The sequence below is a fragment of the Poecilia latipinna genome, unplaced genomic scaffold (genome assembly GCF_001443285.1).
Source record: "Poecilia latipinna isolate Pla-1442-1.1 unplaced genomic scaffold, P_latipinna-1.0 Scaffold2153, whole genome shotgun sequence".
NCBI classification, from domain to species: Eukaryota; Metazoa; Chordata; class Actinopteri; order Cyprinodontiformes; family Poeciliidae; genus Poecilia; species Poecilia latipinna.
This window is the reverse complement of record NW_015114769.1, coordinates 4,532-26,349: the sequence shown is the minus strand read 5'-3', so window position 1 is coordinate 26,349 and position 21,818 is coordinate 4,532. Positions and strand designations below refer to the sequence as shown.

Below are 21,818 nucleotides of genomic sequence, written 5' to 3'. Positions count from 1 at the left end.
CAAGAGCATGCAAACATGCCACCTTTAGCTTAGCAATTCAGCAAACTACATGAAAACGTCACAGTCAGCAAGAGCAAGATGTGAGTTTCTTAAGGACCGTTACTGTGCCGAGTCAAATTTCACTGCACATTCAAGTGACAAGACAAGAAATGTCTATTTTTTAACATCTTGTATCAGAAAGTCACGACAGCAGTCATGCAAAAGAAGTGTGACCGTCTACCTTTTCATAATATTTGACTTCATAGTCAATGATGGGAAGTGTTGTTTCTTCGGGCTGCTGCCAGGAGAGAGCGATGCTGTTTGGAGAAGCCCAGTCCTTCTTTACAGCTCCCACCAGAGATGGACCTGTTCGGTAAACACACCAAGCAGACATAATTTATTGTGTGCTGACTCTATTGACATTGGTGATAAAACTTTCTAAGGCTGCGTGTCGGGGCTGTTGGGTAGAAAGCGTACACAGAGCGTGAGCGGGAGCAGCAAATATTGGCTGCAAAAATGAATTTATTTAACAGTCTAATGAATTCACCTATCTACTTTAATAAGTCAGCCTCATCCAATAAAAACTGAAAACACAAATTCAGAAGAAAACGTTATTTTTTGGCATTTCTCTGTCGGCTCCATCAATGTAACGATAGATGGAGAAAACATGCAAAGATCAGAGTTAGTAAGAGACACCAATGAAATAGTATTAATATCCGTAAGGTACGTCTGCAGCCTGCAATGCGGTTTATTCTTATCAACAATAAAGGGATTACTTTGAAAGTGGCTTGAAGTAAATTAAAATTAATGTCAGTACAGCTCACCTTGAACTCTTTTGCATTTCACTGTCATCCTTAGTATTTTAGAAACAGTAGGTAGACAGCAGCTATGAAAGTTTTGTTAAATAATAAGATCAGATGTTCCTTTTCTTTTCCTGTAGAATAGATGTGAGAGAGATCATATTTTGTTTTATTCATTTCTTTTAATTTGCACAATCCATTCTCTATCTTTCAAACATTTTGTCCAACCTGGAATTTTTTTCAAAACAAGACTAAAAATTAGTTTATGTTCAAATAAGTCTGTCAAAGTCATGTGGTTGTAGGTGGCAGACAAACTCCTGTTGTCAGTTCTCCTATGCAAAACTGTTTTAACTCTCAATATCCACTTTCAGATTTGCAATTAGATTTAAATGTCTTATGTGTATGCTTAGATATAAAGCATTACTTTGTAGATTTATTTGCAGGGTTTGGGTGATTTCCCAGCTGGTAGGTTAATATTTTTACCTGGCCTCTTAGTTTCACTGAACAGCCATGTCTTGGTTTCCTCTCTATTTTTTGATGACGGTTTGAACAGTGAATTTGAGATTTTCAAAGTTTGGGACATTGCTAATAATCTAATCCTTCTTTGAGCTTTCCCCCAACTTTAATTCTGCAATTTCTGGTGCTTTCCTTGGTCTTCATGATGTTTGTGGACAAATATGCTCTGAAAAAAACAATAAATAAATAAAAAAAACTTTTACAATACAGCTGGACTTATACTGAAATTAGCACAAAGTTGTTGTGGGGTCTGAAGACATCTTCCCACTACACTTTTGAGATATTTTAAAAACTCTTTTCATATTTACGTCACACTCATGCACTAAAATATGTGTGGCTCTGTCAATAAAACCTATTAAAACACATTGGAGTTTGTAGAGTGACAAAAGGTGAAAATGCTTAAAGGGCATAAAACTGTTGCATGACTACATGCATCTCTCTCAATATGGCTGTCTAATAGCAAGATAACATTGTCTAATTGCATACAAATGTTAGCATTTAACTCTCTTTCATGCACATATTCACAGAGCCACCATTGTGGCAAAGTCTAGTGAAGTGAATGCATAATGTGATAAAATGGTAATGAAAAGTGAGGAGCTTGTAAAAAACTAAAGTGCAATACACAGATTCTATTTAGTGCATCAGAAGCACCAGTGGTTGACACTGTTTAGTGAAAATTGCCATATGATCATGTAGTTATCAATATTTCTGTCTCAAAAAGTCTTAAGTCAGTGTACAGAGTCATCAGTCTCTGTGTGATAACTTAATCTAGTTTCAGTCAAAAATATGTTGAGCAAGGCATGCTTATGTTTCTTGCAGTGAACTGCTTTATGAATTTCTTCTGGATAAATAATTGCATTTTGCTCCCAGGAGACACAAGTCAGCAGATGAAACAGCTTTATTATTATATATTTCATCATCTAGTAAAGAGAGCTTACTCATTATGAGAATGCAAGTATAAGCTTGCTTTTTTCATGCAAACCCAAAGGGAAACTTAACTCTCAATCAGTATTTTTCTTGTGCCTGCCTGGTTGAAGATGTTTTTGAAGATGTCACACACATATCTGGGAAATGTACGCTCTTAAAATGTAAAGAGAAAACATTAATGTGGAGAAATATTAGGGTGGGTTGTAGCTGGCTGTGGGTTGGAGCTTGTTAGATGTTAAAAACAGTCTTACGTCTGATGGAAGTAAAATTAGGGGGGGAAATTGTCTTTTTAGACTCCCAGCAGGCTTTCTCTTTCACCCGAGTTGTTTAAAATCACATTTTTTGTTCAGTATGAAAAAGAGTGAAATAATGAGTAAAAACTGGATAGAAGTAGATAAAAATGCTGCTATTCACGTAAATTCTAAAATACCTTGGCTTTCACCTGCGCTGTGTGAATAACATCAACCATTTCATGTCTGAAATCAACTTTACTTTGTTAAGCGTTTGATACATAATATAAATATAACTTCGTACAGAAAGAAACTGCAGTTCAATGTTGTTGTTTGAAAAAAATTAAATCTAACTTAGAAGTTATACTGTATTTATAAAATATATCCACAAAAACCTGAGATAATGTTGCAGGACAGATGTTTTGTAGTTTTAGCCAATCGTTGGGTAAAATATTATGATTTAGTTTGTTGGGTTAGAGATCTTCGTGGCCACCAGTTTTAATTAAATATGAATATATGTTTCAGACTTATTATTTGAAGTGAGAAAGTAGGTAGCAATTAAGTTGCTATAGTCTGTGGATCTTTAATTTGGTTCTGTTGAATTCAGTTGTGAGAATGTCAATGATTTTTCTGTCCTACATGCAACCTGTCTCTTGAAAACAGTTTCTTCATGACCTTAAAAGGACAAATAGGGTAAAAATGTAGGAATAATGGGTAAAAAAAAAATCATTAATTTAAACATGTTATTTGTTAACTCATTTATATCAATAGTTATTCGTTTCAACCAATTCTTTGGTAACCATCAGCCACTTTCTTAATTTTTTTTGGTACACAACCCATGTATCCCTACAGCCTTGCTGTCTTAAAACCACACAGGGACAATCGGCATGTATTTGAACCAGAATTACTCAAATTAGGTTATTCTTAGCTTGTCAATTTACAGGTTATTTAAAGACAACACCCTGAAAAAAACTTCTTGAATATTTTTCACATTCAAATGTTTGTCAAGCCATGAAAGATGAAACACATCTAACTGCCTAAGGAAAGGCAGTCAGATGTGTTTGTCAGAAAATTGACAATTTTTTTGTAAAATGTTGAGATGTCATGTTGTGAATTAGTGCTAAGTAAACTGAATCTCCATGAAACAAGCCGACATCACTGGTAAAGTGCTGGTAGTGTAACACAGAGGTGTCGGATCCAGAGTAGAGAAACAGCCGCCTTCACGTTATTCCAATGTGTTTTAATGCATGGCTTGTCCTTAATAACCCGTTCCTTAATAGGCTTTTTAAAATTTCGTAAGTAGTCTGAAATGCAAGCAAAACTTGACCAAAATAATGTCATGCGTGGCTTGAAACAGCTTATATTATTAGCATAGTCATTAAGCTCAAAGGGCAGTGTGTGCCTCTGTGTGTGTGAGCCTACATGCATGCATATGAGAGGGTTTTTTTTGCCTTAAAAGCAATATGAAGCAGCTGAAGTAGAAAATAATTCCCTACTTTACAGGAAATAAAATCAGCCAAAGCTACTGACATCCTATTATGTGTTATTAATACATATTACCCCTAATATGACCAGTTCACTCCTCCTCGCCTATTCAAGATAACAGAGAAAAATTAATCTCGGGGGATTTTATCTGATCTAACTGTGTAATGAAGCACTCTGCTAAAGCCCCAACATTACAGGATTTCTTTTTTCTTCTTCTGCTGCCTGTGCCAGTTGGGCGCAACTGCGGTGGTTTGTGGTGAGAGTCATGTTGTGGATCCGTCAAACTAAGGCACAGCAAGACCACTGGCATCTGCTGTTAGCATATTGGCTCCTGATAGGAAACAATAAACACAGCCTAAGTTTAATCTCCCTCTGACTAGCAGATTCAAATGAGCCCTCCGCTGTGGCTCCCACATAATTCACAAAAATAAACAAGGGAGCTAAGAGATTCCCATGAGAAGAGAGCACACAAGAGTTGAAAGCTGGGACGTGACAAAACAATATGTTTGCTGGAGACTATTGTCCGTCTGGAGGAAAATAATTGCCAGTAGAAATGTGGAGGCTCAGTGTGGATGTCAAAACAGAGCTCGCCATGAACATTTTGATTTTCCATCCCGCACAATAGCATAAGAGAAACAACAATTCTCCAAAATATGTTTTTTAATTAGAGTCCAAATTAGGAGATCCAAAGAAGATCTATTTTAATCAAATATTTGTATTAATTTATGAGATTTGGTTCACAACATGAAATGGTGGAGAGTGGTTTTAATTGTTTTTCTTTATCTACTTTCCTGCTAAATTGTTTTTTTTTTTCATGCAATGGACGCGTGCTCAGCGTCGGTGACTTTCTTAAAAGCTTTCCTCTTATCAGCCCAGCTCTCCATGATCTGAAGAAGTAAACCTTCAGATATACGACGATTGAGAACAGGTAGCCTGCCAGGCTGAGAGTGACCTTAGCCAGACAGAAGCACCATTTCAAAAAGATGCTGACAAACCGTCCAGTTGATAAAGATGGACGTGAGCCGCCGCTTAGCAGAAAACATGCTGGTTTCATGAAAACTGAACAGTAAATGTCTGACCAAAGCAAAGCACTCTTTTTAGTCCAACTGGGGCAACTGAAGGGTAATCAAACTTTGCTCCATAGATTTAGCTTTCCCCTCTCAGATTAATGACAGACAATAAAATTTGGAATTCCACAGTAAAACCTCTTTTTTTTAAGCTCCAGAAAGATTAACAAATAATTTGTAGACTTTTAAAGGGGACCTTTTATGCAAAATTCACATTTTGTACATCTTTGTACATTCAATTGGGTCTTTACTGCTTCTAAAAACACCCCAAGTGCTAAAAAAGAAAACCCTGTCGGTTTTTTGACAGTAACTTAATGTTTCTTGGTGTCTGGAAAATGAACTGTCTCAAATCAGCAAACATTGCCCCTTACCTAGCAACTTCAACAGAGCTCTGCCCGTCACCTAACAGCCCAAGCTAAGCTCTATCACATTTGCTCAACTTGGTGTACAATGGCTGCTGGAAAAGACAAGTGTTGTTTTGTCGACTTCCCATCCACAAACTACTAGCTGCGTTCTTGTTGGTTGTTCAGGAGGCTCTACTTCTGCTTTTCAAAGATGAACAGTTGTATAATTGCGCATCTGTTTGCAGCCATTTTCACGGTTGAGTTTAAAGATTGAGTTGGGGGCGTGGCCAGCAGCATCTTATTTGGATTTAAAGTGACAAGAAGCCCTAAAAAAACCCAAAATAGACATGACCTCAGGCATGATTTTGTCCAAATAATGTAATTAATATGGCTTGTATATCCTTTAAGCCTTAGTAAACTGTTCAATGAAGCATAATAGGCATCTTTAATCTGATATTCACAAAGGAACTCCTTTTTGGACGTTGGGTGGACCCGAGTCAGTTTGCCAAACAGTATTTGTGGGGAATTTGTCTGTGGAACGTAGCTCCAAATTATTCCCAGAAAACCTGCCAAGGATTTCTTCGCAGAGAAAAACTAAAATATGTGAAAGATAAAAAAAAAAGCAGTCTAGGAAGCTGAAATAAGTTGGTGAAATTCCACAAGAGATGCTGTTCACTGGTGTTTACTCCAATCCAGGAGCATCATTCATTTTATTTTCCTTGGTGCTCATTGGCTGTTCCCTAAAAAGCAGAAATAAGGAAGAGTGCAGATGTTAGTTTCTGCAGTAGTGCGAAGACAGTTTCCACTGTGCATGTTAAGATATATTTGGTGTATTTATGGATTCGAGCTATTCTTGGGTGGGTGTGGCCACAAAAACCAGGGTCCACTGTTTGAAGAGTAAAAGTAAAGTGGTACTGACTTTTAAAACTACATGCATCTTAAATTAAATGTAATAATGAATCTATCTTCTATCGCCTGCTCTTCATCTCTTCCAGGATAATTTTTTTATTCCTACTATTGATCATAAATAAATCATAATTCTAGATTTTGTGTTTGAGAAGGGGCTGCTTTTGTAAACACTTTCTTCAGGCACCGACACTATACTTTGAGGACACAAATACACACGTCAATTGTCTTTAATGATTCCATTTGAGGGCTATTAAACCTGCTACATGAAATCTGCCGAAGGAACTGCCCATCCTTCTCCTGTATGAAGGAGAACTGAAAAGCCATTAGAAACATAAGTCAATTATGATGCCCCATGGATGGATTTTTCAGTCAACCGTGGTTAAGTTCAACATAAACTAATGGGGAGTCTTTAAATGAGCTTGACCTGCATATGATTTTAATTAGCTTTCCTACCCTAAAGGCTTCCATTAACTGTTTAAAAAAAATCAATAGAGCCAGTATTGATGCCGTGTGGGAGCCTAAACGATGTCCTAACAGTCCACTGATTCGACGCTGATAAAGAGATGGCGTGAAAGAGAAACACATATGGGAGCGGTTGTTTACAGCGGTCATATTGATGCGTCTCTTTTGTGTAGGTGTCTGATGGTTCTTTTTCTCATGTCGGGTCCAATCTGATCTCCGTTTGTGATTTTTTTTTCTTATAGGAGGATACTGTTTGTGTAAGCAATCACATGAACGTTAACAAAAGCATTACAAACTTTGATTATAGTTCGACTGAATTTAATTTAAATTTGTTCAATTCGATAACGTTCGGCTCAATTCCCAACGCCGCCTGCCAATGTCAGGTACGTGAGGTGATTCGGAAGCGCCGTACTCCGTCTACAACGCTGCCTACGGGACTACAAGTAATCAGCTTGAGGAAAATCACATTTATTGAATGTGTTATGTCTCTGAGTATAAGTAAGCCTGTGGGTTTTTGCGTGCTAAAAACACAAACGATAAGCAAAACTGAAGTGACATGCACTCTAATTTAGGGAGCATCGTCATTACACTTCATTAAATCTGGAGGTTACCTCCAATGCATTGTGGGTCATGTGCTGTGTGTCGTAAACTCCAATCTTACATGAAAACAGCGGACGCCTGACAAAAGCCAAATAAGCTGTTGGGCTTAATTACAGAGTGGTTATGAAATTTAACTCAAACAAGTGACAGCTCAAACAAGTGCAATAACCGATACTGACACTCAATTAGAAGTGTGACTCTTTTAGAACGCTTTTAGAAAAGCGTCCACATTTTCAGTTTTTCACATTATGGTTTGTCAGTTTTTAGCTATTTTCTCATGTGATATCAAAATTTTGATGGCAATATTTGTGCTTATGAGCAGGGAAGGCAACGGATGATCAATCAATTAATCTTTTGATTGTGAAAAAGATAAATGTCGAAAAAGTGAGAAGAACCATGCTTGGTGACAAAGACAAAAGACTATATGTAGAAGTGACTTAGTGATACAATTTTTAAAAACGCAGTCATTTTTGCAACTATCCACTGGACAGCATGTATTTCCTGTCTGGACTGGGGAACCGATAGGTTTCCCCACGAAAACACCAAAAACTACTGAGACACGTCCAGATTGACCTCTTGGCCACTTTGAATTAGGAAGATATAATGGATCTATGGATTGCTAAACGTCAAATATTGTGCTTCCTTAAGAAATATTAGGAAAAATGATTGGTAACACTTTGTTTGAAGGGGTGACATAACACTGTCATAAACATGATATAACATCTGTTATGAACATGAAGGAGTCTTCATGAATGGTTATGACTGTTGTCATGAGGTGTCATTCAGTAAATAATGATGTTATTCATGCAAAGTTGTACTAAAAGTTGCATTAAAGGTCCATTAAAATGACCAATCTTGCATTATTCGGTAAATAATGACACTTTTAATGCAGTTGTATTAGAATTTTCATTAAAAGTCCATTGAAAGTGTCAACTTTGCATTATGACGACAGTCATAACCATTCATGAAGACGCCTTCATGTTCATAACAGATGTTATATCATGTTTATGACCGTGTTATGTCAGTCTTCAAATAAAATGTCACAAAATAATTAAAGGAATATTGAAATATATCTGATCGAGATTATCCTTGCCATTACGCTTTACATATACATGTAATTAATATGTCTGGTTTCATTTCATTCCATTGTAGCTTCACGTTTCTCAGAGTAATTTTGTTCAGCAATCTCTCATACAATCTCTGCCCCCTGTGTGGTTATACAGGCCGTCTGCTTCTGACGCCTCTTTACTGCTCCTCAGATAAGAAAAATAGATGAGATTCCTTTGACTCTGAATAGCTGTCATCCAAATCTTAAGTGAGATAGTTTCATGTTATCCTGCGGCACACCTGCTATCCACCTCTGATACGGTGGCTGCCTTTCTCATGACAGTGTCGAAAAGCTCAATAGAGCCCAGATGGTTGTTTTAACAACTTTGTGCACCATTTATTATGTGTATCTGCTGAGTACAGGGAGTTAAAAGGTAATTAAAATCATCAGTCATGCAACAAAAACAGAGGTTGTTGCTGTTAAAGGGAGAAGTAAAAGTATGTCGGTGAGCTTTGGGCTATTTTTTGCTCCAGGTTTCAGAGAGTGGGTTGAAAACAAAAAAGTTACAAAAAAACCCCAAAAGCAAGCAAAAAAGTAATCCAGTGGGACGTTTAAATCGGACATCCTCTGACTCGCAGAAACGTTACTACGTTGAAGCCGTCATCCTTCCATTGACAGCTGCCACTAAAGCAGAGAAAAGGGATTAAAAGACAGACGGATACAAAGTCTGACAAAATGTTGCCTATGTAGAGAAGACCGATGTGCTAGCTAGCCTGTCTACCACTACCAGGTCCTGTCTTTAATAAGGTCCCAGCTTGCCACTGATCCCTCTTGTTTCCACTTAATGGGGAAGTGGAGAGGCAATGATGTGTGAGAAAGGCCAGTGAAACTGGTCCTATACTGGCCCACCATAATCAATACTCATTTGGCCTCTACCTCTCTTTCCCCAAAAGTAATTAATGAGAAGAGCAGACGTATCTGGCTCCTGACAGCTGATTTCCCTGCCGGTCCCCGTCCTCAGCAACCTGTCCATTTCTCATGCTTTTATTTAAAAGCTTCATTATCCTTGAAACCAAGCATCCAGTATTGGAAAGTGATGCAAATATAGGCTGACAAGAATGATAGGGTGCATAATCCTGCATCTGTGAGAATGAAACGGCAATAGAAGAGAAGGAATGAGACGGTAGTTTAAGCTACTATCTTTAGCAGAGAGCACATATTTTTTATAATTTGTATTATTCCTTGTTTTTAAGCTTGGAGTTTGTGTTAAAATACCCATTTTGGTATTTCAATCTGTTACATTAACAACTGTCCTCTCTTTTACTGAAAGCTGTACTTTCTCTTCCTGGGTTTACCAACAAATTTGCCGCCACTTTCATGAGATTGTGTCTATTGTTTTGAGCTACATTTAGCTTATTATTGTATGCCAACTTGGCTTAGTGAATTTATTCACACTTGAACTTCAGACGGCGAAGATACAAAAAACACTTCACCTGAAAAACATATAAAATCAACAAAAAAAGTTCAGTGCCCTCAGAAGATGCTTGTTCATGCAGAGATATAATCTTCGTTGAAAAGCAACTTTGACTTGCTACATAAAAAATAGAGTGATAATCAAACATGAGCACAGAATATAAACTTTGGGTAGTTTCAAATTCTCCCCTCATCTCGTCTCCCAGTGGGAGTGCACAGGGAGAGGAACGGAGTGCTGCAGCAGCGGAGATACAGTATAAATAGCAGCCGACCCTGGTGTAGCACCCACAGCAGACTTACTGCAGCGGAACAGTCTTTCCTATGGAGCAAATTTCAAGCAGAGCCATCTATACACACACCAGCTGTCAGAGTAACTCATCCTGAAGTTAAACACTCAACTATTACACAGTTTGGTGAAGAGGTCACAACGGGGGGAAAAAAATTGCTGTGTTGGAAGGTTGTGTTCTTGTATATTCATGTCAAAGAATGAGGTGAAATGCAGGGATCCTGACAATAAAAGTGAGAAATTTGCCAAGTTTAACATGAAGTTATCAATCAGGGGTCAAATAAACCAAGATGAATCTAGTTAAAAAGTATAATCTGAGAGAAGTCTTGATTACATGTCTGCATATACCTGATTATACAGTGAAAGGAGAGCAGAAACTGTAAGACCTTTATGCAAATTGCCTTTACGGTGAGTCTTATATAAATGCAGATGGAGATTTCAGTTTGAACTTCTGCCATTATGATTTAGCTAAAGGATTGCGACTAATGCGGTTTCATTTAAAAGAAGCGGACCAACAAAAGACATTGGCAGCTGATTTATTGAACCCTCAGAAGACAATGGGTTGGTATTCTTCAAAGGAAGGTCTACCCGAAGATTGAAGAGCAGCTTGAGATGCGAGTTAAGAGGGAGGAAACTTCAGAGGACATCCATCAGGATTGCAGAACAATGAATCCAATCAGTCTGTATTAATGAGGCAATGCTTAAAATAGTGCCCGTTGTGAGGTGAAGTCAGGGGAAATGATCTTTGCGCAAGGGGAAAAGCATCCTGATAAAAGTCTCAGCATAAATCATTTTCTGGGGTAGAAAGAGCTAATCTCTATCCCTTCAAACTCCCCACCTGCTCTGAACACTGCTGAATAGCGATCTGTCGGGAAAGCTATTCTTAACACTGACTGGTGAATGGGTGACTTACTGTATGTCTGGAGGACTCTATAGGAGCTGACTGAGGACATACTATATGATCCTATATAGTGCTGTAGGTATTTTAGTGAAGCCCCCAAACATACAAGCATGGCAGCCTGTCTGAGCCCAAACAGATCAATTATTATCAGAAAGTTTTGAGTAACATTACCTTTCATTTGATACTTCAAATGCGAAAGTAAATATTTTAAGAGGAAATGGATATTATGGTAACTTTGTGAAGTACAAATACCTGAAAATGTAACTTATAGTTTGTTGCCAGGGTGTCTGTGAAATATTTACAACCCTTGATTCTAGAGACATTTTATCCCTCAATGAATTATTGGTTATTATTACATGAACAATTTAGTCAACAACAAAATTATTCTAAATTTTACAATTTACAGACTCCGTTAATATCCAGTTCTATAAAATACAAGTCCACATTTAACTCCTATCAGTCTAATTTATGTAGATACTTTCCAGTCACATAGATCAAGTTACTGTAATATGCAAAGATATTTTAAAAATAAAGTTTATTTCTGTTGCACATTTCAGCAACAAGGCAGGTCAAAGTTCTTTACATCGTAGAAAACAGTCAACAATTGAAGAATTTCATTTTGTCGAGTGTCGTCGTTACACAGCCGAATGTTGATTAATGTTGCATTTATGATGCTTCAAAAGCAGCTATAAACTGGTGTGTTTTTAGTCTAGGCTTAAAGGAAGTCAGTGTTTCGGCTGTTTTGCAGTTTTGTGGAAGTTTGTTCCAGATTTGTGGTGTATAGAAGCTGAATGCTGCTTCTCCATGTTTGGTTCTGGATCTGGGGATGCAGAGCAGACCATCCATCTATCAATGCATCCCCAAAAAATGAATTAAGAACTAATCATTGTTGACAGAAAAACATTTTTAATATTTTTAAAGTGCAAAAAATTTTTTTTACCAAAGATTACTTGAAAGGAACTTGGAGGTTTGCCTCCTTGGAAGATAAACTTGAATACAGTACACACGACCTTGCAGTTTATTAGCAATGACTTTGGCTGCAGCCCTCCTGTCTGATAAAAACCACCTGAAGCAGGTGGGTATTTGTATGCAGCATCCAGCGTACCAGAATACAAATCAACAGGTAAAAGGACACCGTTTTTACACACCTCCCAACTGAGCACAGCTGCGATAACCCGCCCCTTCCTAGCCCGCTCTTTGAATTTGTTGAACTCAGCTCAAGAGTGGCTTGATCTTCCACACCTCAAGTGTTGCACTAATGAAATTCCTCAAGCATTTTCATCAAAATGCAAAGCTGAAAATCATCCCCTCTTGTGTTCTGATTGTTTAACCTGGCATCTGTTGTTTGTGACCACCAATTCAACATTTCCATGCAAGTGGGTTTATGAATATGTGCTGTAGGAGCAGGTCAAAGACACTGGTATTACGAGGTGCTGAAGGTCAAATAATGGGCATAGTTGAACAGATGCTTCAGGTTAAATGAACCCCCATGGGAAGCAGGTGAAATAAACTTCCCAATGAGCGCAGTAAGCAAACACCTGCCTGCAGGATAATCACATAGAGGCACACTCTGCTTAAACCAACAACCTCTATTCGAGTTGTGCTCCCTGTCATATTAGCAACTAGGCTCTATCATGATCCAAGGTTGAGGCCATTAATACTTAAAACAGCGGATGCATTAATCACATTGTAGCAGAAGTTCAATACCTTGTGCATTGTACTGCAAATGTGACTTTATCCTCCCCTTAACTGTCTGCGCAAAGGTCTCCGCACCGACAGCAGTGCACCTGATAAGTCCTTTTGACCACATTGGCCTGACCTGAGATGGATAGTATTTACCTTTCTTCAAATGCTAATCTACTTTAATGCAGACCTTTATTGAGACACAGAGAGCAGCCCAAGCCCTAGTCCAAGTTTCCTGTACTGGTCTGCCAGCATTTTTCTCCCCAATAATGCAATGGACAGAAAGCACGGCAACAAATAATTTACACTTTTCTCTACGTCAGATATCCACAAGTTAATTTTGATGGAAGATTCCTGTTACTTATTATATTAAAAAGAGTTGTACCACAACTTTAGAACTAGGTTTCTGTTATTAAAAGTATAGGTTCACACAGCAGGCAAAAGTGACCCAGTTCTGACTTTTTCATGGGTGTCTGAGGAGCCAGATTTCAACCTTTTCACCCCCACAAAATATCAGATTTGTAATCTGAATACGATAGTGTATGATGTCTATGCTGATGTCTTCTTCTGTGGACAGAGGTCTGATTGCGATCGCTTTTAACTAGTAGCATGAACAATCGTGTGAAAAAGTAAGAATTCAGAAAAAAATCTGAACACCAACCAGAGTAGCTATAGCTGAGTGCAACCTGCTCAGTTTATTGATATTTGCTCAACTTTGCCAACTTTGACTGCAGCTTTTAAAATGTAGACAGTAAAATTATTTTTAAAACTAGATTGTCTTAAGGGTTTTTGAATGATGTATTTGCATGGTAGACACAGCAAAACCAAAGGAACTTAAAGAAAAACTTTTTAAAAAGAGCGACAGTGTAATTGGTACTGCTCCACTGAATCGGCTAGCTTGGTAAATTTGAACACAACTCCTGTGTGTCTTTCATGTTGATGCTGCCCCACTTTAGAAAATTCACATTTTTGCTGTGTGGGTTTGGATTTAATCTGCAGCCAAACAAGGACAAATAGATGGACTAAAGCTTATCTCAGAACCGTTGTGATTTTCCCTGGACAACCTGCAGAGAATATAACCATCTGCTTGCCTATTAGCCAGCAAGTCATCCTCCCAAGCCTTGCCAACCAGGACCCAGCATCACTACCCCTCTCATTACCTTCCCAGTGCCACTACATGGCGTCCTAATTCCAGTTGAGCGGAGGTGTGGATCAGCCAGGGTGTGCTGCCATCTGGGGCTGTTTGACTTTGGAAGCATAATTTTGACCTGGCGGCCGTGGATTCAAAATGGGTCAGTGACCACCCCCTTTGTATTGTCTCATACTTCCCACCATCTCCATTCATGGGGTTAAATCATAGGCAGGGCAATAAAGTACGCTACTGTCCAGCACTTCCAAAGAGATGGGGAATGCTTGCAACAGTAGATGGGGCATCAGTTTAAGGAATTGTGAAACTGGGCGTATTGTCTCTTCCTGCTTTAGCCATGAAAATGTTTGTGACTGAAACAGCACACAGGATCCAACTGATTTCTAAATTCTTCAAACTTAGTTTGTTCATCCTGAATAAGACACAAACCATTTAAAACACTATTTCGAGAAAGAATGAGATGCTTTTTTATTCCAATTACTGTAAACATAATAAACAACCTCTCAAGACCAAAAAGGGATAAAGTATCTGAAAATTATTCATACTTCTAAAACTTAACACTTTTTAACAGCCTCAAACCTGAATGTGCTGTATGAGGTTTATTACCTGCAGAAGGTAGCGTATATGAGAATACATTTCATGAATTATTCTTCAGTTTCGTTCTTTTTACAAAACAAAATGTGAAATGTTTTTGTATTCCCAGCCCCCGAGTCAAAACTTTACAGAGCCACTTGTAATTAGCAGGTTTGGGGTATGTCTGTACCAGGGCTGCACAGCTTGAGATTTAAATAATTTAAAGAATGCTTCCAGAATTTGAAGTTATATTTAATGTTAGTCCTGCACTGAAAACATACCAGAAGTGTTGCTTTTGATTCTTTCTCTCACAAAGCGCTGCCTATTTACCAAAAGCTCCTCCTGGCAGTTGTAGGAGTCTCCCGCCTCCTACAGCAAGGGGCTCTGTGACCCCAAAAGGTCACTGAGGGCCCCATGACCCAGACCAGTCCTTCCAGAAACTTGACTGTAGCTACTTTATCCATCTGGAATCAGGTTTTGGAATCATTGTCCAGTTGAAACACCTGCAGTTTACTCCATCTAGCTATTGATATAAGAAGGTTTTGAATAATTAGGACATAATCATCCTTCTTTACTATCCTGATTTGTGTAAAGCACTAGAGCCGCACCCAGTTAGCCAGACCACCAGCATGAAAATAACTCAACCATATCTGTGTAATCAAATCTTTCTTTTTAAAATCATTACAGCAGCATTTTGTGCAACCATTTCAAATAGGAAAAAACAATGCCTCAGATGAATCTTTAAATGGCCCAGGAACGTATATATGTGAATAAGCCAATCTCTTTTTTTTTTTACATTATTACTTTATTATAATTGTGTGATTTTATTTTACATCACAGCAGCCTTTACATATTGAGACTACATGCAATAAGACATGAGTTAGTCCTTGGCTAGTTTTGACAACTTTTAAGAAAAGAAACATTTGAGAGCAGAAGTTTGCACAACTTGGCTGTGGCTGCAAAACATCTTCAGCAGTTTCATTCTCTCACTTTGCTGTTCCTTCTGTCCTGCTGGCCAAGGACGATTTCAGGATTAATGTTCAGTTTGGTTTAGATGGTTTCTAAACCAAAGCATTCTGAAGCTGCATCTGAAGCAGCAGAAAGGTGAAAATAACTGTGCTTCAATTTAATTACATGCACCAACTATGACAAGAGCAAGAGCATGCAGAAAGAGGAAAAACATTAACAATTCAAATATGTGTCAGCTGCTTTCATTTCCAGAATTTCTCTCTTTCCACTTGAAAGGTTTTTAGTTTATTTTATGTTATTTCTTAACATGTATTAAAAATACCTGAAACTTTTAAAAAAAATACATATTTTCTGTCACACTTTCTAATTCTTTACCTCCTTTCAGTCAGTGTGAAATATTTGGGCAACTCACCTTTAGCATGCAATGAGGAAAACACTACACCCGTAAACAGAAAATCAGTTTGTGCAGTGAGCTGAAAAGAAGTAGCTTCACACAGGTTAACCTGCTGAGCACATAAATTAAAGTGATTTCCTCTATATGCTGATGGAAATGCAAGCAGGTCACAATAACCTTTCAAAAGGTAATTGCTGCTGTAAATTACATGTTCTGCATATAAACATATTTATATTCCTCACGGAGAGAGATTGTCTTAAAGCTGTGAGGACATATTCTGAGGAAAAAATATACTTTAAAGTACACATTTAAAACCAGTAACTAAACAAGGGAACACTTTAGACGATGTTTTTCTGCTAGGTGTGCTAAATATGTTGTAAAAGTGATGAGAAATGCCAAAAATCCTGCTCTCACATTCTCTCCCCTCTTGTTTCTCTTTTTCTCATCCAGCCGCTGCTACCTCCTTCTCTGTGATGGCTGTCTTTATTTATCTCTTCTCTCATCTCTTTCTTTCCCCGCATCTTATTCTTCTCATCTCTCAGTCTTTCACTTTGCAGATCTGATGGCAGGGGCCAGGTTGCGATCCAATCACGGGTTGGCTGCAGCAATCACGGGCCGCTGATTGGTTTTATAATCCTCGCTGAGGACCTCAGACGGGGGAGAATCAGCTGACCACGAAGTGGTGATCCGAAAGCTGTCATACCGACGCACACACACACAGACCGAGACAGACGTGAGCAAATGTGCACACTCAAAACACACACAGATGTTATTCTTCTCTCCTGGCAAATATCCATCTTCTAGAAATCCACGTTATTGCTTTCACTCAAAACATTTCCAACCAGTGTGTGTATGTGTGTGTATGGATATCAATAGATGAGGGGAACCTCAAGGAAAATGTAGAAATAATTTCTTATACCTACATATGAGTGTGGATGCAAAAGTAACAGTTTAAACCTAAATAAGTGCGAGGGCCTGACGCAAATCTGCATCATAATTTAGCAAAAACACAAGGATGTCAAAACAAACACATGCAGTCAAACCATGAACACTACAGCTCCAACTCCCAGATCAATAAGCTTAGATTTAACTCTAATATTCATACATCCAGAGAAGAAAAAAAAAAACTAATTTTCAAGGCACAATATCACACCTAAATCCACACATACTCGCAGGTAATAGTGGAGGCTGAATTTGCCTTCTAGCCTGGATAACAATATGAGACGAGAAAATGTAATTACTCATCACACACAGGTGCTCCTCATGAAAATAAAAAATACCTTGAGAGATTAGCATGCACACAGAAACAAAGCTAAAACAACTACAGAATCCAAATTTGTGTGCAAGCTTTGAGCCTTATGTGGGGCCCCTGCGATGAGAATCAGCTAAGCACTGTAGTTTTAGGTCATTTAATTTAGTCTGGAAGTGCTTTTTAAGGCTGCGCATCACATCTGGTGTCCTGACTTTGCTGTCGTTCGTTATGATCCCAATGTTTGCATTCAGCATCTAAAAGTTCGGTTTTTACTTTCTGCCTTGTTCAGCATGTTGAATCAGGCTGGATGTCCTAGATCTTATGTCCTTGTCCTATATTATGAAGCTGAACATAGATAAATATGATTACTCCTGCTTTGCATCTTCCTGATTGTCCTTCAACAGAAGCAGAACAGGTGCTGTTTTAAATATCCATTTTAAACACTGTCTAATGTGCCATTTTGATGCATAAAGCTGATGTTGCACAGATTTTATTTTAAATCATGCAATGTATTTTGGCATATTTTTAAAAAAGTATAATGTGGGTCCAAACAAAAGCATCGAATCCTATCAGATCTATGATAGGATTCGATGATGATAGGATAAGTTTAACACACATCATGTTAAACTTACTTTTTTATGTTCTTATTGGAAATGACAACCTAAAAATATAAGGAACAAATGTCAATGCACTATACAAAAATGCAAATGCCTCAAGTGGTCAAGTAATTATTCAAAATGATCATTTGGAGCTACAGCGGGCGTTTGAGATGTTCATGTGAGAGAATCTTCATTAGTGCAGACAGAGCATCTGCGTAGCTTAGCATGAGTCTAAATTAGAAACTTAATGGGACTGCACATCTTTTTATTTTCATGTTTATAATATCCTGGCAGGAGACTTTAAAATCCCTGGATTCACAGTGAGTGCTAAATGTTTTTCACCTTGTTTATTCTCAGTCATCCGAGTCAAATTGAAAGCAACTGTACTTTTGCTCTGTTTTTCTTGAAGACATTTCAAATCCTATCCAGGAGACTTTGCCGAATCTGGAGGCCTGCAGTTGATCAACTTGGAGTTGAGAGTTGCTGTTTTTTAAGCACATAAATAAAAAACCTGGTTCATTTGGGTTTTTCGTTAGAAGTAGGTTGTGTGTTCAGTTGTCTTCACTTTAACTTTTGGCATTCTTATTTTGAAGTAAGAAAAGGAAACAGTTACTGAGCTGCACCATTCTGCTAAGTCAACAAAACTCGACGATAACACTTTAAATCGTTCGTGTGTCACCATTTCAGGAGATAAAACAGTGGCAGACGAGACACATTCACACTGTGAGAAAACTGCAAAATACGTTGCTCTCATCCACTTTTCTAGATTTAGACAAGAATTTACTTTTCTGTAGAATCTTTATTCTACAATGATTCTTCAACACACATTATATATACACCGTGTATAATCTGTCCTCATTCTTGTGATCCCAGTATTGTCACTGCCCCTGTAATGAGCACAGATTATGTCACATCTTTGGCTGATTTTATGACCAAATGCACAGCTTAAAAAGCTGTGAAATAATCACGTACCTTAATTCTAGAAAGGACATGCTGAATCAGATGCTGGATTTAGCATCATTCAGGTTTCCAGGAATATTTGCTTAAAGTTCTCGCAGGTATTTTGTGTGTTGTCTCTCACCGTGTTGCTGTATGCTTTAAATCCTGCAAGTGAAGCAATTTAAAAAGGGTGAGTGCTTCTTCAGTGCTGATTTTACCACAAGGTCATGATGACTAAAAGCAAGCAGCACTTTGAGAAACGTCTCAAAAAAAAAAAAAAAACCCTTTACTCAAATTACAAAGAGAAATCTATGCAACGTGTAACATTTTCCTCCTCAGGATTAAATCATGTTTGACAAATATAGTATTTCAGTTAACTTACATAAGGAGTGAAAGAAAAAACAAAACACAGCTCAAAATGAATTGTTGCTGAATTTGAATGCAAAATGCAGCAGTAGCCAAATAGGTCAATATTTTAGATAAATTACTCTTCAGCACGTTAAACATCTTGTTGTATGAGGAATCTATGACAGCAAAATTCCTGCAGGCATAAAACAAGCACAATCAAAGGTGATTCCATTAGGACTGAACAAAAGTACGCTTTAAAAGTTTGTTTCTCAGTGGGGGATCATATAAAAAAGTGTAACTTGGTAGAACAGAAGATTATCTGAATATCATTCAGTGCTTAAAATATTACGCTCAGTGGGATTTGAGTGGGTTAGCTGTTGCTCTCTCACAGATAGTATCCATCCATCTACATGTGTGATGTTGCAGGGGAAGAGCAAAGGCTGTAATGATTACTGAAGTGTGCTCCATCCAGCAGCTATTTCAGGTATCACGACTGTGTTCTCATCTCTATTACTTTCTAAAAAATGCTGTTGTGAAGTGAAACTGCAGCTCTGGGGTTTGCTCTAGGTCATTCTCAGCTCTGTTATTGATTGTAGAGCATGCACTGTTCTGTTCTTTCTTTGGTGGTACCAGATCATCCTAAACTTTTCTTTGATTACTTTTTTCTCATCAAATCCATGTCGCTGAACTCAGACTTTTTCCACTCTAAGTCCTAAATATGGCGTCTTGCAAACATATTCATACTCCTTCAACTAATTCACATTTTGTCATATTAAAATTACAAATGGGTTTTTTAATGTATTTCTCTAGTCATGCAAAACGCCAACATAAGGTAACTGAAAAGTGGAAGAAAATGACACATTTTCTTCACAACTGTTTATAAATAAATGACTGAAAAGTTTTATGTGCATGAGTTGAGCAGATCGCAACAGGCAGGGTTAGAGAAGTTGAGAACTGACTGGAACTGGGACCAAACGTCCTGAAACTCCCCAAACATCCAGCCCACCAACCGAAGAGTACAATTTAACAGCCATGACTGAAAGTTTTGTCTGCATACACGAAGAAATTAATAATAAATTCTGTCTTGTAGGACTGCACATTATTTTAAATTGACAAAAATATCCCATAGTACCTGTCCTCTTTTATTGTTCTTATCCATCCTTTCCACTTCTGGTATATTTTAATATCTCTGTATTAAACTTTTTATCTTTACTGCCTTTTAATATGATCTCAGTCACAGGCTCTCTTGTCATAATGTGCTAAACGGTTAATGTTGGACCCAAGTGCAGAGATGGAGGCGGCGAATGAATTTAGAGGTTTAATGAAAAGATAATTACAAAAATCACAGGGAGCAAAGGCAAAAACACAAAAAAAAATCCATAGAAGGAAACCAGCAGGGGACACGAGGAAAACACGGGGGAACGAGGAAGTGAGCGGAGAAGACAAAAGGATCTGGCGAGTAGTGACCGAGAAAGAGAGGCTTTGTAATGCTAAAAGACTTTGGGTTGATGAGCTAACTGACTGCAGGTGTGAGTGAAGAAGATGGAGAGAGAAAGTGAGGGAGAGTACACAAGGGAACAGAAAATAATTCTGACTAAAGAAACCTAATTAAACTAGAGTAGCAAAGAATAACTAAAAACAATAAATAAACACAATTAAAACCACTAAGAAGATTTAAACTAAAGGAAATCAGGAATAAGATAGATCCCATCCAAATAAGAAACTAACACAAAATAATAATGAAACTAGAATCAAGTCAAACAACCTAACAACCCGGGATCCTGACGCTCTCAAGAAGTCAAACCTTTTAAAGTTTGCCCCATTTGAGGAAGGAACAACTGTGTAAACAGAAAACAAGAAACAGGAGAAAAATATAATGTTTATGGAACAAAATCTAATCAGATTTTTTTCTTACCCACATTTTCTCCCATGAGGTCAGCAAGACAAGCTGGTCTAAGCCCAGCATGTATCCTTCACTTCCTGCAGTCCATGACAACATGGTAGGTAGATGCATTGCATGACTGGATTCAGATGCCTCTCTCTGCTTCTGCCCATTTTCTAAACCCATCAATTATAAACTTCACTCAAATAATTTTTCCTATTAGATGAAAATTTAATGATTCCCTCGGGGAAACTGGCTTAATAGCATGCAGTCATAAAATCTACAGGGTGCCAAAAAAGAGAGAGTGCTTATGTGCCTTATTGTAAGCTTTCTCTGCTCACTCTCTCAAGTTTTGTGCTAAGGTTTGCCTAATTATCCAGCCCGATACAATGGTTTTTAAAAATAACAGCTGTGGGTTAATAAAGAACACAATATAATAAATAAATAATGAATGACAAGTTTTCTCTCACATTTTAGGTAATGACATCAGATTATGAAAATGTCATGACTGCCATAAAGCCTAATGGTCGTGTCTGTCTCCAATTAATCTGTTTTTTTGGGCTTAAATGAAAAAAATAAACTAACCGTAACCTTTTGCATTTGTGAACCAAATTCAGAAAAATATAGAAAATGCTTAAGATGCTCGACTTTATTGCAGTCTGCCAAATAGGGATAGTATTTACATATTGATTGTCAGATTTCAAAATAGTCTTATTAAAAACAGCCTTACATAGCCAATTATGCATATCTTTACCAAAAATAAATTTATTTTTATTCAGTATACCACATGTTATTGCCTTGCATAAGATCGTAAATAATTCCTTGGCATTACCTTTCTACATTACTGTAGTGCACAATTTTATGTTTAGCTGACTGAGCTGACTCAGATTTTTTGGGAGATGTCCAAAACTCTGGTAGCAAGAACAAGTTGTCACAGCAGAAATGAGAACACCATAAAAACCTTTCATTTCATGGAAAACTGTGATTTGATTCTTTTTGCTAAAT

At 37.7% G+C, this 21,818-nt stretch overlaps 1 protein-coding gene across 1 annotated transcript in view; it reads right to left on the bottom strand.

The window, feature by feature from the left end:
* The window catches only part of LOC106936474 (ephrin type-A receptor 6-like), a 44,009-nt gene extending 43,178 nt beyond the window's left edge, over positions 1-831 (bottom strand). Inside the window, exons 1-2 of the mRNA XM_015017513.1 lie at positions 804-831; positions 221-345 (exon numbers count right to left, since the gene is read on the bottom strand). Of these exons, the coding sequence (XP_014872999.1) occupies positions 221-345; positions 804-831 (153 nt within the window). The remainder of the gene's footprint in view (positions 1-220; positions 346-803) is intronic.
* Between the last annotated feature and the right edge of the window lie 20,987 nt (positions 832-21,818).